The sequence below is a fragment of the Electrona antarctica genome (genome assembly GCF_951216825.1).
Source record: "Electrona antarctica genome assembly, chromosome: 1".
NCBI classification, from domain to species: domain Eukaryota; kingdom Metazoa; phylum Chordata; class Actinopteri; order Myctophiformes; family Myctophidae; genus Electrona; species Electrona antarctica.
Window position 1 is genome coordinate 3,646,138 of NC_136806.1, and position 17,218 is coordinate 3,663,355.

Here is a 17,218-nt window from a genome sequence, read left to right on the forward strand (position 1 = left end):
AAAGCTGTATTTAGATTAGGTGGACGTTACTGATGTCAATAAAGCTGTATTTAGATTAGGTGGACGTTACTGATGTCAATAAAGCTGTATTTAGATTAGGTGGACGTTACTGATGTCAATAAAGCTGTATTTAGATGCAGTGGACGTTACTGATGTCAATAAAGCTGTATTTAGATGCAGTGGACGTTACTGATGTCAATAAAGCTGTATTTAGATGCGGTGGACGTTACTGATGTCAATAAAGCTGTATTTAGATTAGGTGGACGTTACTGATGTCAATAAAGCTGTATTTAGATGCAGTGGACGTTACTGATGTCAATAAAGCTGTATTTAGATGCAGTGGACGTTACTGATGTCAATAAAGCTGTATTTAGATGCGGTGGACGTTACTGATGTCAATAAAGCTGTATTTAGATTAGGTGGACGTTACTGATGTCAATAAAGCTGTATTTAGATGCAGTGGACGTTACTGATGTCAATAAAGCTGTATTTAGATTAGGTGGACGTTACTGATGTCAATAAAGCTGTATTTAGATGCAGTGGACGTTACTGATGTCAATAAAGCTGTATTTAGATGCAGTGGACGTTACTGATGTCAATAAAGCTGTATTTAGATGCGGTGGACGTTACTGATGTCAATAAAGCTGTATTTAGATTAGGTGGACGTTACTGATGTCAATAAAGCTGTATTTAGATTAGGTGGACGTTACTGATGTCAATAAAGCTGTATTTAGATTCGGTGAACGTTACTGATGTCAATAAAGCTGTATTTAGATTCGGTGGACGTTACTGATGTCAATAAAGCTGTATTTAGATGCAGTGAACGTTACTGATGTCAATAAAGCTGTATTTAGATTCAGTGGACGTTACTGATGTCAATAAAGCTGTATTTAGATGCAGTGGACGTTACTGATCTCAATAAAGCTGTATTTAGATGCAGTGGACGTTACTGATGTCAATAAAGCTGTATTTAGATGCAGTGGACGTTACTGATGTCAATAAAGCTGTATTTAGATGCAGTGGATGTTACTGATGTCAATAAAGCTGTATTTAGATTAGGTGGACGTTACTGATGTTAATAAAGCTGTATTTAGATTAGGTGGACGTTACTGATGTCAATAAAGCTGTATTTAGATTAGGTGGACGTTACTGATGTCAATAAAGCTGTATTTAGATTCAGTGGACGTTACTGATGTCATTAAAGCTGTATTTAGATTCAGTGGACGTTACTGATGTCATTAAAGCTGTATTTAGATTCAGTGGACGTTACTGATGTCAATAAAGCTGTATTTAGATTAGGTGGACGTTACTGATGTCATTAAAGCTGTATTTAGATGCAGTGGACGTTACTGATGTCAATAAAGCTGTATTTAGATTCAGTGGACGTTACTGATGTCAATAAAGCTGTATTTAGATTCAGTGGACGTTACTGATGTCATTAAAGCTGTATTTAGATGCAGTGGACGTTACTGATGTCAATAAAGCTGTATTTAGATTAGGTGGACGTTACTGATGTCAATAAAGCTGTATTTAGATGCAGTGAACGTTACTGATGTCAATAAAGCTGTATTTAGATGCAGTGGACGTTACTGATGTCAATAAAGCTATATTTAGATTCAGTGAGCTTGTAGATCTGCTATTTTTCAATAGCTAAATTATAACACCATAAGGGGTTCCCGCCCAAAATGGGTTAAGATGCAGTGGACGTTACCGATGTGACTCAAATGGCAACTAGAATTCATCCTTTGTCAAGTCCCACCCGTGATTGTGCCTCTCTTCGCACCCATTGGTTGCCGTTTCGTGGTTGGACAAAAATCCTCTCTCTCCATCCACTACCATTGAAATAACATGTTTTTTCAGTTGCTTCGTATTGATATTCTGTGCATTCAATTCTTATTTTAAACTTGGTGTCAGTATAAAAGGAACATCACAGGCGCAGCATGGTGACTGCAGGGCATATCATGTTTGTTTTTAGTTTTATCCAAACATTATGTTTTAGAAAATTCAGCATAAACAAGGCGGAACCAGGGTGGAGCAAGGCAGAAAAGAGCCTGCTGGTTGGTCAGTCAGGGACCAATCAGAAGGCTGACAAAGGGTGAATTGGAAGTCAATCATAGCCAATAGCAGATCTAAAAGCGCAAATGCGACGCATTGTGAGCTTGTAGATCTGCTATTCGAGACCTGGTGCACGAAAAGAGCACGCGCGACAATTTCACGGGAACGCGTTTGCGTTGTCGCCCCGCGAGTTCTCTGCATGTACAAAAAAAAGAAACGCAGGTCTCATTGACAATTAATTAATAATAAAGGCAGATAAAAGCCCAAAAAATAAATAAATAAATACAAACTCACTTCCGCGTCTTCTTGCCCAGGCTCCCCGTCACGTAGTAGCCCGGGTTGCACTTGTAGCGGCACACGGCGCCCACGTCGTGGCCCGTGGCGAGGCAGTCCGCCGACAGGGACTTGGCGTTGGCGATGACGGGCGCTTCGGGACACTCCACCTTGCAGTAGGCCTCGGGGAAGGACCACAGGCCGTCCTCCAGACACACCAGCCTGTCGCTGTCACCTGCAGCACAACAGGGACGGATGGGCAACCTTGAAGATGGAGATGGACACTACTATTTCCACACTCACTCCAGAAGGCCACTATAGTTCCACACTCACTCCAGAGGGCCACTATAGTTCCACACTCACTCCAGAGGGCCTCTATAGTTCCACACTCACTCCAGAGGGCCACTATAGTTCCACACTCACTCCAGAGGGCCTCTATAGTTCCACACTCACTCCAGAGGGCCACTATAGTTCCACACTCACTCCAGAGGGCCACTATAGTTCCACACTCACTCCAGAGGGCCACTACTATTTCCACACTCACTCCAGAGGGACACTATAGTTCCACACTCACTCCAGAGGGCCACTATAGTTCCACACTCACTCCAGAGGGCCACTACTATTTCCACACTCACTCCAGAGGGCCACTATAGTTCCACACTCACTCCAGAGGGCCACTACTATTTCCACACTCACTCCAGAGGGCCACTATAGTTCCACACTCACTCCAGAGGGACACTATAGTTCCACACTCACTCCAGAGGGACACTACTATTTCCACACTCACTCCAGAGGGACACTAAAGTTCCACACTCACTCCAGAGGGCCACTATAGTTCCACACTCACTCCAGAGGGCCACTACTATTTCCACACTCACTCCAGAGGGCCACTATAGTTCCACACTCACTCCAGAGGGCCACTACTATTTCCACACTCACTCCAGAGGGACACTATAGTTCCACACTCACTCCAGAGGGCCACTACTATTTCCACACTCACTCCAGAGGGACACTATAGTTCCACACTCACTCCAGAGGGCCACTACTATTTCCACACTCACTCCAGAGGGACACTATAGTTCCACACTCACTCCAGAGGGACACTATAGTTCCACACTCACTCCAGAGGGCCACTACTATTTCCACACTCACTCCAGAGGGACACTATAGTTCCACACTCACTCCAGAGGGCCACTAATATTTCCACACTCACTCCAGAGGGACACTATAGTTCCACACTCATTCCAGAGGGCCACTAATATTTCCACACTCACTCCAGAGGGACACTATAGTTCCACACTCCCTCCAGAGGGACACTATAGTTCCACACTCCCTCCAGAGGGCCACTAATATTTCCACACTCACTCCAGAGGGCCACTAATATTTCCACACTCACTCCAGAGGGCCACTAATATTTCCACACTCACTCCAGAGGGACACTATAGTTCCACACTCATTCCAGAGGGCCACTAATATTTCCACACTCACTCCAGAGGGACACTATAGTTCCACACTCCCTCCAGAGGGCCACTAATATTTCCACACTCACTCCAGAGGGCCACTAATATTTCCACACTCACTCCAGAGGGCCACTACTATTTCCACACTCACTCCAGAGGGACACTATAGTTCCACACTCACTCCAGAGGGCCACTATAGTTCCACACTCACTCCAGAGGGCCACTATAGTTCCACACTCACTCCAGAGGGCCACTACTATTTCCACAGTTGCACTCTAGTCAAGTTGTACCAACATCTCAAGGACAACCGGTGAAAACAGGATGCATTTCAGATTATCAAAGAGTGGGAATACTTCAGTTTTTTATTTTTAATACATTTGAGAAAAATGCTAGAAATAAAATTCCACTTTGTGATTATGGGCTATTGTGTGTAGATTGATGAGAAAAAAATCACACCCGTGTGAACTGAGTGTTGTAAGGTCTTATATAGACTCATCAGCTGTGGTCTGACGTAATGTCTGACGTAATGAAATCACACCCGTGTGAACTGAGTGGTGTGAGGTCTTATATAGACTGATCAGCTGTGGTCTGACGTAATGTCTGACGTAATGAAATCACACCCGTGTGAACTGAGTGACCATAGCAACCATGCTCATTTTTGAGTGGTGTAAACCACTCCTACAACTAGCTTTGTTAGTCTGTCTGTCTGTCTGTTCGTACCAAAAAATGAGCATGGTTGCTACGGTCACCCAGTTCACACGGGTGTGATTTCATTACGTCAGACATTACGTCAGACCACAGCTGATCAGTCTATATAAGACCTTACACCACTCAGTTCACACGGGTGTGATTTTTTTAGTACGAACAGACACGGGTACAAAGCCAGTTGTTGGAGTGGTTTACACCACTCAAAAATAAAAATTTAATCTCTTTTGAAATGAGGCTGTAACAAAACACAAAAAAAGTGAAGGAGTGTGAATACTTTCCGGATGGACACTATATTTCCACACTCACTCCAGAGGGCCACAAGTGCATATTACTGTCGTAGCAAAACTATATACCGATATACAAGCCAATATACAAGCTCAAAACGCTCACAATTTGCGTCCTCACCTTCAATGTTTGTGTTATGCAATGTTTGTGTTTAAACAAACACTCATTTTTGTTTGGGGAGGGCAAGGTTTGTGTTAACACACACACACACACACACACACACACACACACACACACACACACACACACACACACACACACACACACACACACACACACACTTGAAATGAGGGGCATCCACTGTATTTATATCACTGTATTTATATATTATCTAGTTGTCATTTACTGCCATTAACCCATTTGGGGCGGGAACCCCTTTTGTTGTTAGCATTATGTTATGCTTTAGCTATTGAAAAATAGCAGATCTACAAGCTCATAGCGCGCCACCGAGTGGCGCGCTATGAGCTTGTAGATCTGCTATTTTTGAAAAATCGAAGAACGACTGACATAGAAACAGCTTTTTCAGAAAACTGATCTCACGTCAAAATGGGTTAAAAGTCCATAGACTTGGCTGCCACATGACGTCATTTCAGAAAGCCCTGCATTGGAGAGGCTGCCACCCTTCAGAAAGCCCTACATTGGAGGGGCTGCCACCCTTCAGAAAGCCCTACATTGGAGGGGCTGCCACCCTTCAGAAAGCCCTACATTGGAGGGGCTGCCACCCTTCAGAAAGCCCTACATTGGAGGGGCTGCCACCCTTCAGAAAGCCCTACATTGGAGGGGCTGCCACCCTTCAGAAAGCCCTACATTGGAGGGGCTGCCACCCTTCAGAAAGCCCTGCATTGGAGAGGCTGGCACCCTTCAGAAAGCTCTGCATTGGAGGGGCTGCCACCCTTCAGAAAGCCCTACATTGGAGGGGCTGCCACCCTTCAGAAAGCCCTGCATTGGAGAGGCTGGCACCCTTCAGAAAGCCCTGCATTGGAGAGGCTGCCTGGCACCCTTCAGAAAGCCCTGCATTGGAGAGGCTGCCTGGCACCCTTCAGAAAGCCCTGCATTGGAGAGGCTGGCACCCTTCAGAAAGCCCTGCATTGGAGAGGCTGCCTGGCACCCTTCAGAAAGCCCTGCATTGGAGAGGCTGCCACCCTTCAGAAAGCCCTGCATTGGAGAGGCTGCCTGGCACCCTTCAGAAAGCCCTGCTTTGGAGAGGCTGCCTGGCACCCTTCAGAAAGCCCTGCATTGGAGGGACTGCCTGGCACCCTTCAGAAAGCCCTGCTTTGGAGAGGCTGCCTGGCACCCTTCAGAAAGCCCTGCATTGGAGAGGCTGCCTGGCACCCTTCAGAAAGCCCTGCATTGGAGGGACTGGCACCCTTCAGAAAGCCCTGCATTGGAGAGGCTGCCTGGCACCCTTCAGAAAGCCCTGCATTGGAGAGGCTGCCTGGCACCCTTCAGAAAGCCCTGCATTGGAGAGGGTGCCTGGCACCCTTCAGAAAGCCCTGCATTGGAGAGGCTGCCACCCTTCAGAAAGCCCTACATTGGAGGGTCTGGCACCCTTCAGAAAGCCCTGCATTGGAGGGACTGGCACCCTTCAGAAAGCCCTGCATTGGAGAGGCTGCCTGGCACCCTTCAGAAAGCCCTACATTGGAGGGGCTGCCTGGCACCCTTCAGAAAGCCCTACATTGTAGGGGCACCATGGCACCCTTCAGAAAGCCCTGCATTGGAGAGGCTGGCACCCTTCAGAAAGCCCTACATTGGAGGGGCTGCCTGGCACCCTTCAGAAAGCCCTGCATTGGAGAGGCTGCCTGGCACCCTTCAGAAAGCCCTGCATTGGAGAGGCTGCCTGGCACCCTTCAGAAAGCCTTGCACTGGAGGGACTGCCTGGCACCCTTCAGAAAGCCCTGCATTGGAGGGACTGCCTGGCACCCTTCAGAAAGCCCTGCATTGGAGAGGCTGCCTGGCACCCTTCAGAAAGCCCTGCATTGGAGAGGCTGCCTGGCACCCTTCAGAAAGCCCTGCATTGGAGAGGCTGCCACCCTTCAGAAAGCCCTGCATTGGAGAGGCTGCCTGGCACCCTTCAGAAAGCCCTGCTTTGGAGAGGCTGCCTGGCACCCTTCAGAAAGCCCTGCATTGGAGGGACTGCCTGGCACCCTTCAGAAAGCCCTGCTTTGGAGAGGCTGCCTGGCACCCTTCAGAAAGCCCTGCATTGGAGAGGCTGCCTGGCACCCTTCAGAAAGCCCTGCATTGGAGGGACTGGCACCCTTCAGAAAGCCCTGCATTGGAGAGGCTGCCTGGCACCCTTCAGAAAGCCCTGCATTGGAGAGGCTGCCTGGCACCCTTCAGAAAGCCCTGCATTGGAGAGGCTGCCTGGCACCCTTCAGAAAGCCCTGCATTGGAGAGGCTGCCACCCTTCAGAAAGCCCTACATTGGAGGGTCTGGCACCCTTCAGAAAGCCCTGCATTGGAGGGACTGGCACCCTTCAGAAAGCCCTGCATTGGAGAGGCTGCCTGGCACCCTTCAGAAAGCCCTACATTGGAGGGGCTGCCTGGCACCCTTCAGAAAGCCCTACATTGTAGGGGCACCATGGCACCCTTCAGAAAGCCCTGCATTGGAGAGGCTGGCACCCTTCAGAAAGCCCTACATTGGAGGGGCTGCCTGGCACCCTTCAGAAAGCCCTGCATTGGAGAGGCTGCCTGGCACCCTTCAGAAAGCCCTGCATTGGAGAGGCTGCCTGGCACCCTTCAGAAAGCCTTGCATTGGAGGGACTGCCTGGCACCCTTCAGAAAGCCCTGCATTGGAGGGACTGCCTGGCACCCTTCAGAAAGCCCTGCATTGGAGGGGCTGCCTGGCACCCTTCAGAAAGCCCTGCATTGGAGGGGCTGCCTGGCACCCTTCAGAAAGCCCTGCATTGGAGAGGCTGCCTGGCACCCTTCAGAAAGCCCTAAATTGGAGGGGCTGGCACCCTTCAGAAAGCCCTGCATTGGAGGGGCTGCCTGGCACCCTTCAGAAAGCCCTGCATTGGAGGGGCTGCCTGGCACCCTTCAGAAAGCCCTGCTTTGGAGAGGCTGCCTGGCACCCTTCAGAAAGCCCTGGAGGGTCTGGCACCCTTCAGAAAGCCCTGCATTGGAGGGGCTGGCACCCTTCAGAAAGCCCTTCATTGGAGAGGCTGCCTGGCACCCTTCAGAAAGCCCTGGAGGGTCTGGCACCCTTCATAAAGCCCTGCATTGGAGGGACTGGCACCCTTCAGAAAGCCCTGGAGGGTCTGGCACCCTTCAGAAAGCCCTGCATTGGAGGGGCTGGCACCCTTCAGAAAGCCCTACATTGTAGGGGCACCATGGCACCCTTCAGAAAGCCCTGCTTTGGAGAGGCTGCCTGGCACCCTTCAGAAAGCCCTGCTTTGGAGAGGCTGCCTGGCACCCTTCAGAAAGCCCTGCTTTGGAGAGGCTGCCTGGCACCCTTCAGAAAGCCCTGCATTGGAGAGGCTGCCTGGCACCCTTCAGAAAGCCCTGCATTGGAGAGGCTGCCTGGCACCCTTCAGAAAGCCCTGCATTGGAGAGGCTGCCTGGCACCCTTCAGAAAGCCCTGCATTGGAGAGGCTGCCTGGCACCCTTCAGAAAGCCCTGCATTGGAGAGGCTGCCTGGCACCCTTCAGAAAGCCCTGCTTTGGAGAGGCTGCCTGGCACCCTTCAGAAAGCCCTGCTTTGGAGAGGCTGCCTGGCACCCTTCAGAAAGCCCTGCATTGGAGAGGTTGGCACCCTTCAGAAAGCCCTACATTGGAGGGACTGGCACCCTTCAGAAAGCCCTACATTGGAGAGGTTGGCACCCTTCAGAAAGCCCTGCATTGGAGAGGCTGCCTGGCACCCTTCAGAAAGCCCTGCATTGGAGAGGCTGCCTGGCACCCTTCAGAAAGCCCTGCTTTGGAGAGGCTGCCTGGCACCCTTCAGAAAGCCCTGCATTGGAGAGGCTGCCTGGCACCCTTCAGAAAGCCCTGCATTGGAGGGACTGCCTGGCACCCTTCAGAAAGCCCTGCATTGGAGAGGCTGCCTGGCACCCTTCAGAAAGCCCTGCATTGGAGAGGCTGCCTGGCACCCTTCAGAAAGCCCTGCATTGGAGAGGCTGCCTGGCACCCTTCAGAAAGCCCTGCATTGGAGAGGCTGCCTGGCACCCTTCAGAAAGCCCTGCATTGGAGAGGCTGCCTGGCACCCTTCAGAAAGCCCTGCATTGGAGAGGCTGCCTGGCACCCTTCAGAAAGCCCTGCTTTGGAGAGGCTGCCTGGCACCCTTCAGAAAGCCCTGCTTTGGAGAGGCTGCCTGGCACCCTTCAGAAAGCCCTGCATTGGAGAGGTTGGCACCCTTCAGAAAGCCCTACATTGGAGGGACTGGCACCCTTCAGAAAGCCCTACATTGGAGAGGTTGGCACCCTTCAGAAAGCCCTGCATTGGAGAGGCTGCCTGGCACCCTTCAGAAAGCCCTGCATTGGAGAGGCTGCCTGGCACCCTTCAGAAAGCCCTGCTTTGGAGAGGCTGCCTGGCACCCTTCAGAAAGCCCTGCATTGGAGAGGCTGCCTGGCACCCTTCAGAAAGCCCTGCATTGGAGGGACTGCCTGGCACCCTTCAGAAAGCCCTGCATTGGAGAGGCTGCCTGGCACCCTTCAGAAAGCCCTGCATTGGAGAGGCTGCCTGGCACCCTTCAGAAAGCCCTGCTTTGGAGAGGCTGCCTGGCACCCTTCAGAAAGCCCTGCTTTGGAGAGGCTGCCTGGCACCCTTCAGAAAGCCCTGCATTGGAGAGGCTGCCTGGCACCCTTCAGAAAGCCCTGCATTGGAGAGGCTGCCTGGCACCCTTCAGAAAGCCCTGCATTGGAGAGGCTGCCTGGCACCCTTCAGAAAGCCCTGCTTTGGAGAGGCTGCCTGGCACCCTTCAGAAAGCCCTGCATTGGAGAGGCTGCCTGGCACCCTTCAGAAAGCCCTGCTTTGGAGGGGCTGCCTGGCACCCTTCAGAAAGCCCTGCATTGGAGAGGCTACCTGGCACCCTTCAGAAAGCCCTGCTTTGGAGAGGCTGCCTGGCACCCTTCAGAAAGCCCTGCTTTGGAGAGGCTGCCTGGCACCCTTCAGAAAGCCCTGCTTTGGAGAGGCTGCCTGGCACCCTTCAGAAAGCCCTGCTTTGGAGAGGCTGCCTGGCACCCTTCAGAAAGCCCTGCATTGGAGAGGCTGCCTGGCACCCTTCAGAAAGCCCTGCATTGGAGAGGCTACCTGGCACCCTTCAGAAAGCCCTGCTTTGGAGAGGCTGCCTGGCACCCTTCAGAAAGCCCTGCATTGGAGAGGCTACCTGGCACCCTTCAGAAAGCCCTGCATTGGAGAGGCTGCCTGGCACCCTTCAGAAAGCCCTGCATTGGAGAGGCTGCCTGGCACCCTTCAGAAAGCCCTGCATTGGAGAGGCTGCCTGGCACCCTTCAGAAAGCTAGGAGAGCATATGGTCAACGTTAGCTAAAGCTAACACATCCTGGGCACGTAATGGACCCACACGATGTGTGTACACAACCGTAACAACCGAGAATCCTACTCGCTTTAATAGCTCTATAAAATTTTATGAATCTTTAACATTGTATAGAATTTGTTTTATAAGCCATTATAAAACATACTGGTGTTGGGGGCCATTATTTAAAACCCGATACAGCTGTAGTGGGTGTGCATAGATTGTTGTGGTGTACAACCACAGCGTGTGTGTGTGTGTGTGTGTGTGTGTGTGTGTGTGTGTGTGTGTGTGTGTGCGTGCGTGCGTGCGTGCGTGCGTGCGTGCGTGCGTGCGTGCGTGCGTGAGTGTGTGCGTGCGTGAGTGTGCGTGGCAGTGTTTTCGCTGCGCTGAATGACGCGCGATATGGCCTTCGAGCATACTTACTCCGAAAACCCCAAAAGCCACACTTAATATTATTTCTCTATAATCAGTGTTTTATATCATAAATCTTGACTCATATCATAAATGCTGACTGTGTGAAAACGGTCTTTGGGCATTCGCCTCCTGGACGGAAAAGACCACAACAGACATATATGTGGACATCAGGCTATTTTCAGAGATTATCAACACAAAGCAACATGCTGTCAATGTCTTGAGTACCAGCGTAGCACGAAAAGGAACGAAGAGGAGAATAATTCTGACCTCTGATTATTGCAGCAATAAGTGCGTGCGTGCGTGCGTGCGTGCGTGCGTGCGTGCGTGCGTGCGTGCGTGCGTGCGTGCGGAGGCATGTCTGCTGCAATCTGCCAGCATTCGCATTCGTGGAGAAAAATAATCGGTTTCTTTCTTTCTTGTCGGGGGCTATGATGACACCGTGCTGTTAACATGCCCACAGCATGATTTATGCTTTGTCTCTCAACAGAAATGACGTGTTTTTTCAACAATTTAATCTACCGTGTTTGTTAGGCCTCTAGGATCATGAACGTTGGGCAACACTACAACTGGACAATTTGTAGGAAAGGCAACAAACAGAATGATTAAAACCAGTCAAAGCGTACAGTGTCTCCCACCTAATGGACTGTTGGTCCCAGGGACGTGCCCTGCACAATATGTTAGAGAGACGCAGGTGCTGGAATTCCCTTAAAAGGGCAGTTTTGGCCCAAAATAGCGGATCCACAAGCTCACACCGTGTCAGGCATGTGGCACATTGAGAGCTTGTAGATCAGCAATTTCTGGGGGCGTATAACCTGACTCTCTTATAGCTATACATACTGAAGATGCGGCATATGTGGATTTCTACACAGAGGCCTTTGACATACAGTACAGACATACAGACCAGGCAGTGAGTGGCCTTGTGGTTAGACTATAGTGTCTGCCCTGAAACTGGGAGGTCGGGGGTTCGATCCCCGGCCATACAAAAGACTGTTTCAGCATCAATGGGTTGGATTGGGGGGTCAAATCAACTAATCAAATGATTCCCGAGAGAGGCACGGCTGCAGCTCACCGCTCCTTGGCTGCGGCTCAGCTCCAAGAGATGGTAAATGCGGAGAACAGATTTCACTATGCGGTAACGTGTGTGACAAATCGTACGACTTTGATACTCTACCTACAGATTGGACATTTGAAACATTTAAAAATGTTACACAGATTTAATCAAGATCCTCTTAGCAACAAGTAAGAAAGCGATCACACGACGCTGGTACCAACAGGACCCACCAACGAAAGAACATTGGATGGACATTACTGAGGAACTGTCTGTCATGGAAAAACTAACATTAATACTTAGACTACAAGAGGATAAGTTCTATAAAAAGTGGGAAAAGTGGGATCTCTTCTTTCAGCCTAGCGATAATGTATGAGGATTTCATTAAATGTATCTTGTAATATGAATAATGCAGCCTTGTTTTAGTTTTTCTCCTTTTTTCGTATTGTCTTTTTATGTTGTTTTCATCAATAAAAATTAGGTGAAAAAAAAAATGTTACAGAGTGCCGCTTTAACATACTTTATCATGCAGATTGATTCAAATAACGTTAATGTTATTCATTATGATTAGTCTCACATAGCCCCTTCCTATTGGCTGGACGGCTGACCGAGCTATCGACCAATGGTAGGAGACTAGCTAGCTGCTAGCTATGATGCACCGAGGATTTGGAACTTCCTCCCCCTTCATATCAGACAGGCCTGCATCGGGTTGATGGCTTCATATCAGACAGGCCTGCATCGGGTTGATGGCTTCAAGAGGCACATGAAAAAAAACACTTCTATGAACTTTCATATTCAATGTCACTGTTGTAATCTTACGATTGACTAGATTTGAACTTTAACCCATTCATGGCGGGAACCCCTTTTGGTGTTGGCATTATGTTATGCTTTAGCTATTGAAAAATAGCAGATCTACAAGCTCATAGCGCGCCACTGATCTCAGGTCAAAATGGGTTAAATTAACGCCCTACTATGATCATACTACAGTGTCACACGAAATAAGCATACAAAGTAGCAGATCTGCAAGCTCATGTAGTGCTTGCTTGTACAGTTTTATGTTACAGTGCCAGTTACCACCGCTGAAGTGCCCTTGAGCAAGGCATTGAACCACTACGATTAAATGTTCTATGAGCAGGGCCTGGCTGGAAACAAGTTATTGAGCTTAGCCCAGATACCCTGGGTAAATATAGTAACTTTGCTAACTTTGCTTTGCTACAGTAACTCGCTGTGTATATAATATCTGCTATTTTTGGAATAGCAAGCACTAAAATCTAAAATGTCACGGATGCTTTCCCGGCTATAACGGGCTAACCCCAGGCAAACACGGCACGCACGCACGCACGCACGCACGCACGCACGCACGCACGCACGCACGCACGCACGCACGCACGCACACACACACACAGACACACGCGATCGCAGGCAGATGAGGAGACAGAGATCAAATGTTAAGTACAGCAAGTTTGTGCATACACCGCCTCAGGCCAACTGAGCCACGCGGGCCTTTCCTCGTAAATCTGAGCTTATAGCACTTAAATCTGAAGGCCTAAAATACATGAGGATGTTCCCTGTTTACCGTCTCTTCCCATGGTAACCGGGCCCTTTTCAGCAGGCCGCTACCGACCTGTACTGTAGCTAGTAGAGTGTCTCTTCCCATGGTAACCGGGCCCTTTTCAGCAGGCCGCTACCGACCTATACTGTAGCTAGTAGCTGTCTCTTCCCATGGTAACCGGGCCCTTTTCAGCAGGCCGCTACCGACCTATACTGTAGCTAGTAGAGTGTCTCTTCCCATGGTAACCGGGCCCTTTTCAGCAGGCCGCTACAGACCTATACTGGAGCTAGTAGAGTGTCTCTTCCCATGGTAACCGGGCCCTTTTCAGCAGGCCGCTACCGACCTGTACTGTAGCTAGTAGCGTGTGAGGATGTTCCCTGTTTACCGTCTCTTCCCATGGTAACCGGGCCCTTTTCAGCAGGCCGCTACCGACCTGTACTGTAGCTAGTAGCGTGTGAGGATGTTCCCTGTTTACCGTCTCTTCCCATGGTAACCGGGCCCTTTTCAGCAGGCCGCTACCGACCTATACTGTAGCTAGTAGCGTGCCCTACAGCCGCTACCGACCTATACTGTAGCTAGTAGCGTGCCCTACAGCCGCTACCGACCTATACTGTAGCTAGTAGCGTGCCCTACAGCCGCTACCGACCTATACTGTAGCTAGTAGCGTGCCCTACAGCCGCTACCGACCTGTACTGTAGCTAGTAGCGTGTGAGGATGTTCCCTGTTTACCGTCTCTTCCCATGGTAACCGGGCCCTTTTCAGCAGGCCGCTACCGACCTATACTGTAGCTAGTAGCGTGCCCTACAGCCGCTACCGACCTATACTGTAGCTAGTAGCGTGCCCTACAGCCGCTACCGACCTATACTGTAGCTAGTAGCGTGCCCTACAGCCGCTACCGACCTATACTGTAGCTAGTAGGATGTGGCGAAACAAGAGCCCGGCACACACATTAATGGAACGCGCATCAATGATGTGAAATATTTGAACTATTATTAAGCCATTTTGGGCGGGAACCCCTTTTGGTGTTTTAAGCATTATGTTATGCTTTAGCTATTGAAAAATAGTAGATCTACAAGCTATGAACTTGTAGGTCTGCTATTTTTGAGAAATCGTGAAAAAATGTGGCGCAAATCTTTGAATATATATTCTTTCAGGGAGAACGTTTTTAACTCAAATATTTGCTTCTGAGGGGTTCCTGGAACAACATATTTTCAGATGGTGGTCGGTGGCCAATTACATCATTTTTGAGGGTCCTTGACATGAAATACTGAGCACCACTGATACAGAAACATGAGGTATTTCAGAAAACTGTCAGAATTTTAGAAGACATTTTATTAATGTCGACGTCAGGCCTAAATGGGTTAAGCAGCCAGGAATGCGTGCGTGCGTGCGTGCGTGCGTGCGTGCGTGCGTGCGTGCGTGCGTGCGTGCGTGCGTGCACACTGGGCTGGCGCACGTTGAGCCAGGTATGCCTCCAGACCCAGACATCCCTCCCGCTGCCCACCGGGTTCAAGGAGTCTGTCTGGATATCGGATGAACTCGCTGACATGGCCGCGACGTCAGGCAGCATTACTCAGGAGAGTAATGTGTTGTGGCGGCTGTGGCTCAGGAGGTAGAGCAGGTCGTCCAATGATCCCTGGGTCTGGGAGGTAGAGCAGGTCGTCCAATGATCCCTGGGTCTGGGTGGCTGTGGCTCAGGAGGTAGAGCAGGTCGTCCAATGATCCCTGGGTCTGGGCGGCTGTGGCTCAGGAGGTACAGCAGGTCGTCCAATGATCCCTGGGTCTGGGTGGCTGTGGCTCAGGAGGTAGAGCAGGTCGTCCAATGATCCCTGGGTCTGGGCGGCTGTGGCTCAGGAGGTAGAGCAGGTCGTCCAATGATCCCTGGGTCTGGGCGGCTGTGGCTCAGGAGGTAGAGCAGGTCGTCCAATGATCCCTGGGTCTGGGCGGCTGTGGCTCAGGAGGTAGAGCAGGTCGTCCAATGATCCCTGGGTCTGGGCGGCTGTGGCTCAGGAGGTAGAGCAGGTCGTCCAATGATCCCTGGGTCTGGGCGGCTGTGGCTCAGGAGGTAGAGCAGGTCGTCCAATGATCCCTGGGTAGGCGGTTCGAATCCCGGCTCCTCCTGTCCACATGTCGAAGTGTCCTTGGGCAAGACACTGAACCCTACACTGCCTCCAATGAGTCGGTCGGTGTGAGCTCGCCACCATTGGTGTGTGAATGTGGGAAGTGAGGACGCTGGAGTCAACTGTTCGCCGCTTCACCTCCCAAAGTATGAATGAATGAACCATTGTAAAGCGATTTGAGCACTTGGAAAAGCGCTATACAAATGCAATTCATTATTATTATAATTACTCCTTTAAAAAAAGCGATATTAATATTAGCCCCTCCTATATGGCCAGCTTGGAGGGTTTGTGTAAACACAAACATTGTGTTCCGCCAAAATCGAAACATCCACATTCTGCATCTGCAAATCCATATGGAGTACCCTGATGTCATCAATATGATGTCATATAGTAATGACGTCATAGAACTAGCCTGTGTACTCCATATTTGGGCATGCCTCACACGGAACTCCATATATGGGCATTTAGAAGGGTCCCACATAGAGTACCACAGGGGGGAGCATGTGTTCCCAACTTGCATCGTTCCCGAGTAGTCAGGTGCTCAAGGGGAACCGGTCTAGAAACCGTTAAAAAGGCTTTTCATGTAATAGAACAGGGGTTCTCAACCCGTGGGTCGCGACCCCTCGGTGGGTCGCCAAATTATTTTAGGGGGTCCCCAAATTATTAAAAAAAAAAAAAAAAAAAAAAAAAAGATTCTTTTTTTTTTTTTCACGATTTAAAAAAAATAGCAGACCTACAAGCTCGTAGCGCGCCACTCGGTGGCGCGCTATGAGCTTGTAGATCTGCTATTTTTCAATAGCTAAATTATAACAATGCTTAAAACACCAAAAGGGGTTCCCGCCCAAAATGGTTTAAGGTTATTGTAGCAGTCAATTTATATTGGGGGTCGGGAGGGGGCGGGGCGGGGGTCCCGAGACATTGCCAAAGCATTTCCGGGGGTCCCCGGCCAAAAACGTTGAGAACCCCTGTAATAGAACACTCAATGTATGTCCTTTTTCACATGATTTTATTTCCTAGGCCGACTATTGGGCATTGCTGACATAGTAGTAACATCGTATGTGATGACACACAAGTACCCGTAACTCCATATTTGGGCATGGCTGACTCATGGTGAGATTATATGTGATGCCGCTCATCTTAAAAACGGGACACAGCACAATCTCATTTCATTTTCACGAGGTGACCAGTTGAGCTGCGAGACAGATCAGCAATACTAACGGGAGCATCCCTCCTTCACAGACCTCTGTCTGTCTTTATTCATCCGGAACATCTATACTACATCAGTCCCATCCTGGGCAAGACCTACGCTGTAGAGGCTATCATTTGTTTGGGCGGAAGTTGCAGGGTTTTAGCGGAAGTATCACGCCCAAGGAAATGACGCTGATGCTTTACAAATCAGTTTACATTCTCCGCGAATGAAACAAGTGTTGTGATTGGTCGGGAAAATATCGTATCCGGCGGAAATACATCTGACGGATGTTCCGGAGGATACGATACATCCACCGATAGCTTCTCTGCCTTACGTTGTGAAGCAGGCTTTTCTTTTCGCAGATAAGTAAGCCTGGGACCGAGGCTACATCCGTCCTGCCCCAGTTCTACCAGGCTGTTTGTGGATTGGTCAAGCTTTGCACAGTTGTGCCGCTGTACCCATATAACAAGTGGTGGTGAATACACAATAATAACACAACACAAAAAAAATAGTTCTTCCATCCACTTAATCATGGCTGAAATGTGCTGGACGGTGCATCTGGATGGTGAATCCGTACCAACGGCAGACCGTTCTGCAGCTGTGGCAGTGGAGCACAAGGTTTACGCCTTTGGGGGTGTTGGTGTTGGCG

At 49.8% G+C, this 17,218-nt stretch overlaps 2 protein-coding genes across 2 annotated transcripts in view; both read right to left on the minus strand.

The window, feature by feature from the left end:
- astn1 (astrotactin 1) overlaps positions 1-17,218 on the minus strand; it is a gene marked incomplete at its 3' end in the record, with an annotated part of 1,033,675 nt that overhangs the window by 230,489 nt on the left and 785,968 nt on the right. The window lies entirely within an intron of this gene.
- The window catches only part of pappa2 (pappalysin 2), a gene marked incomplete at both ends in the record, with an annotated part of 278,401 nt that overhangs the window by 95,585 nt on the left and 165,598 nt on the right, over positions 1-17,218 (minus strand). Inside the window, one exon of the mRNA XM_079505807.1 lies at positions 2,350-2,563. Coding sequence (XP_079361933.1) covers positions 2,350-2,563 — 214 coding nt within the window. The remainder of the gene's footprint in view (positions 1-2,349; positions 2,564-17,218) is intronic.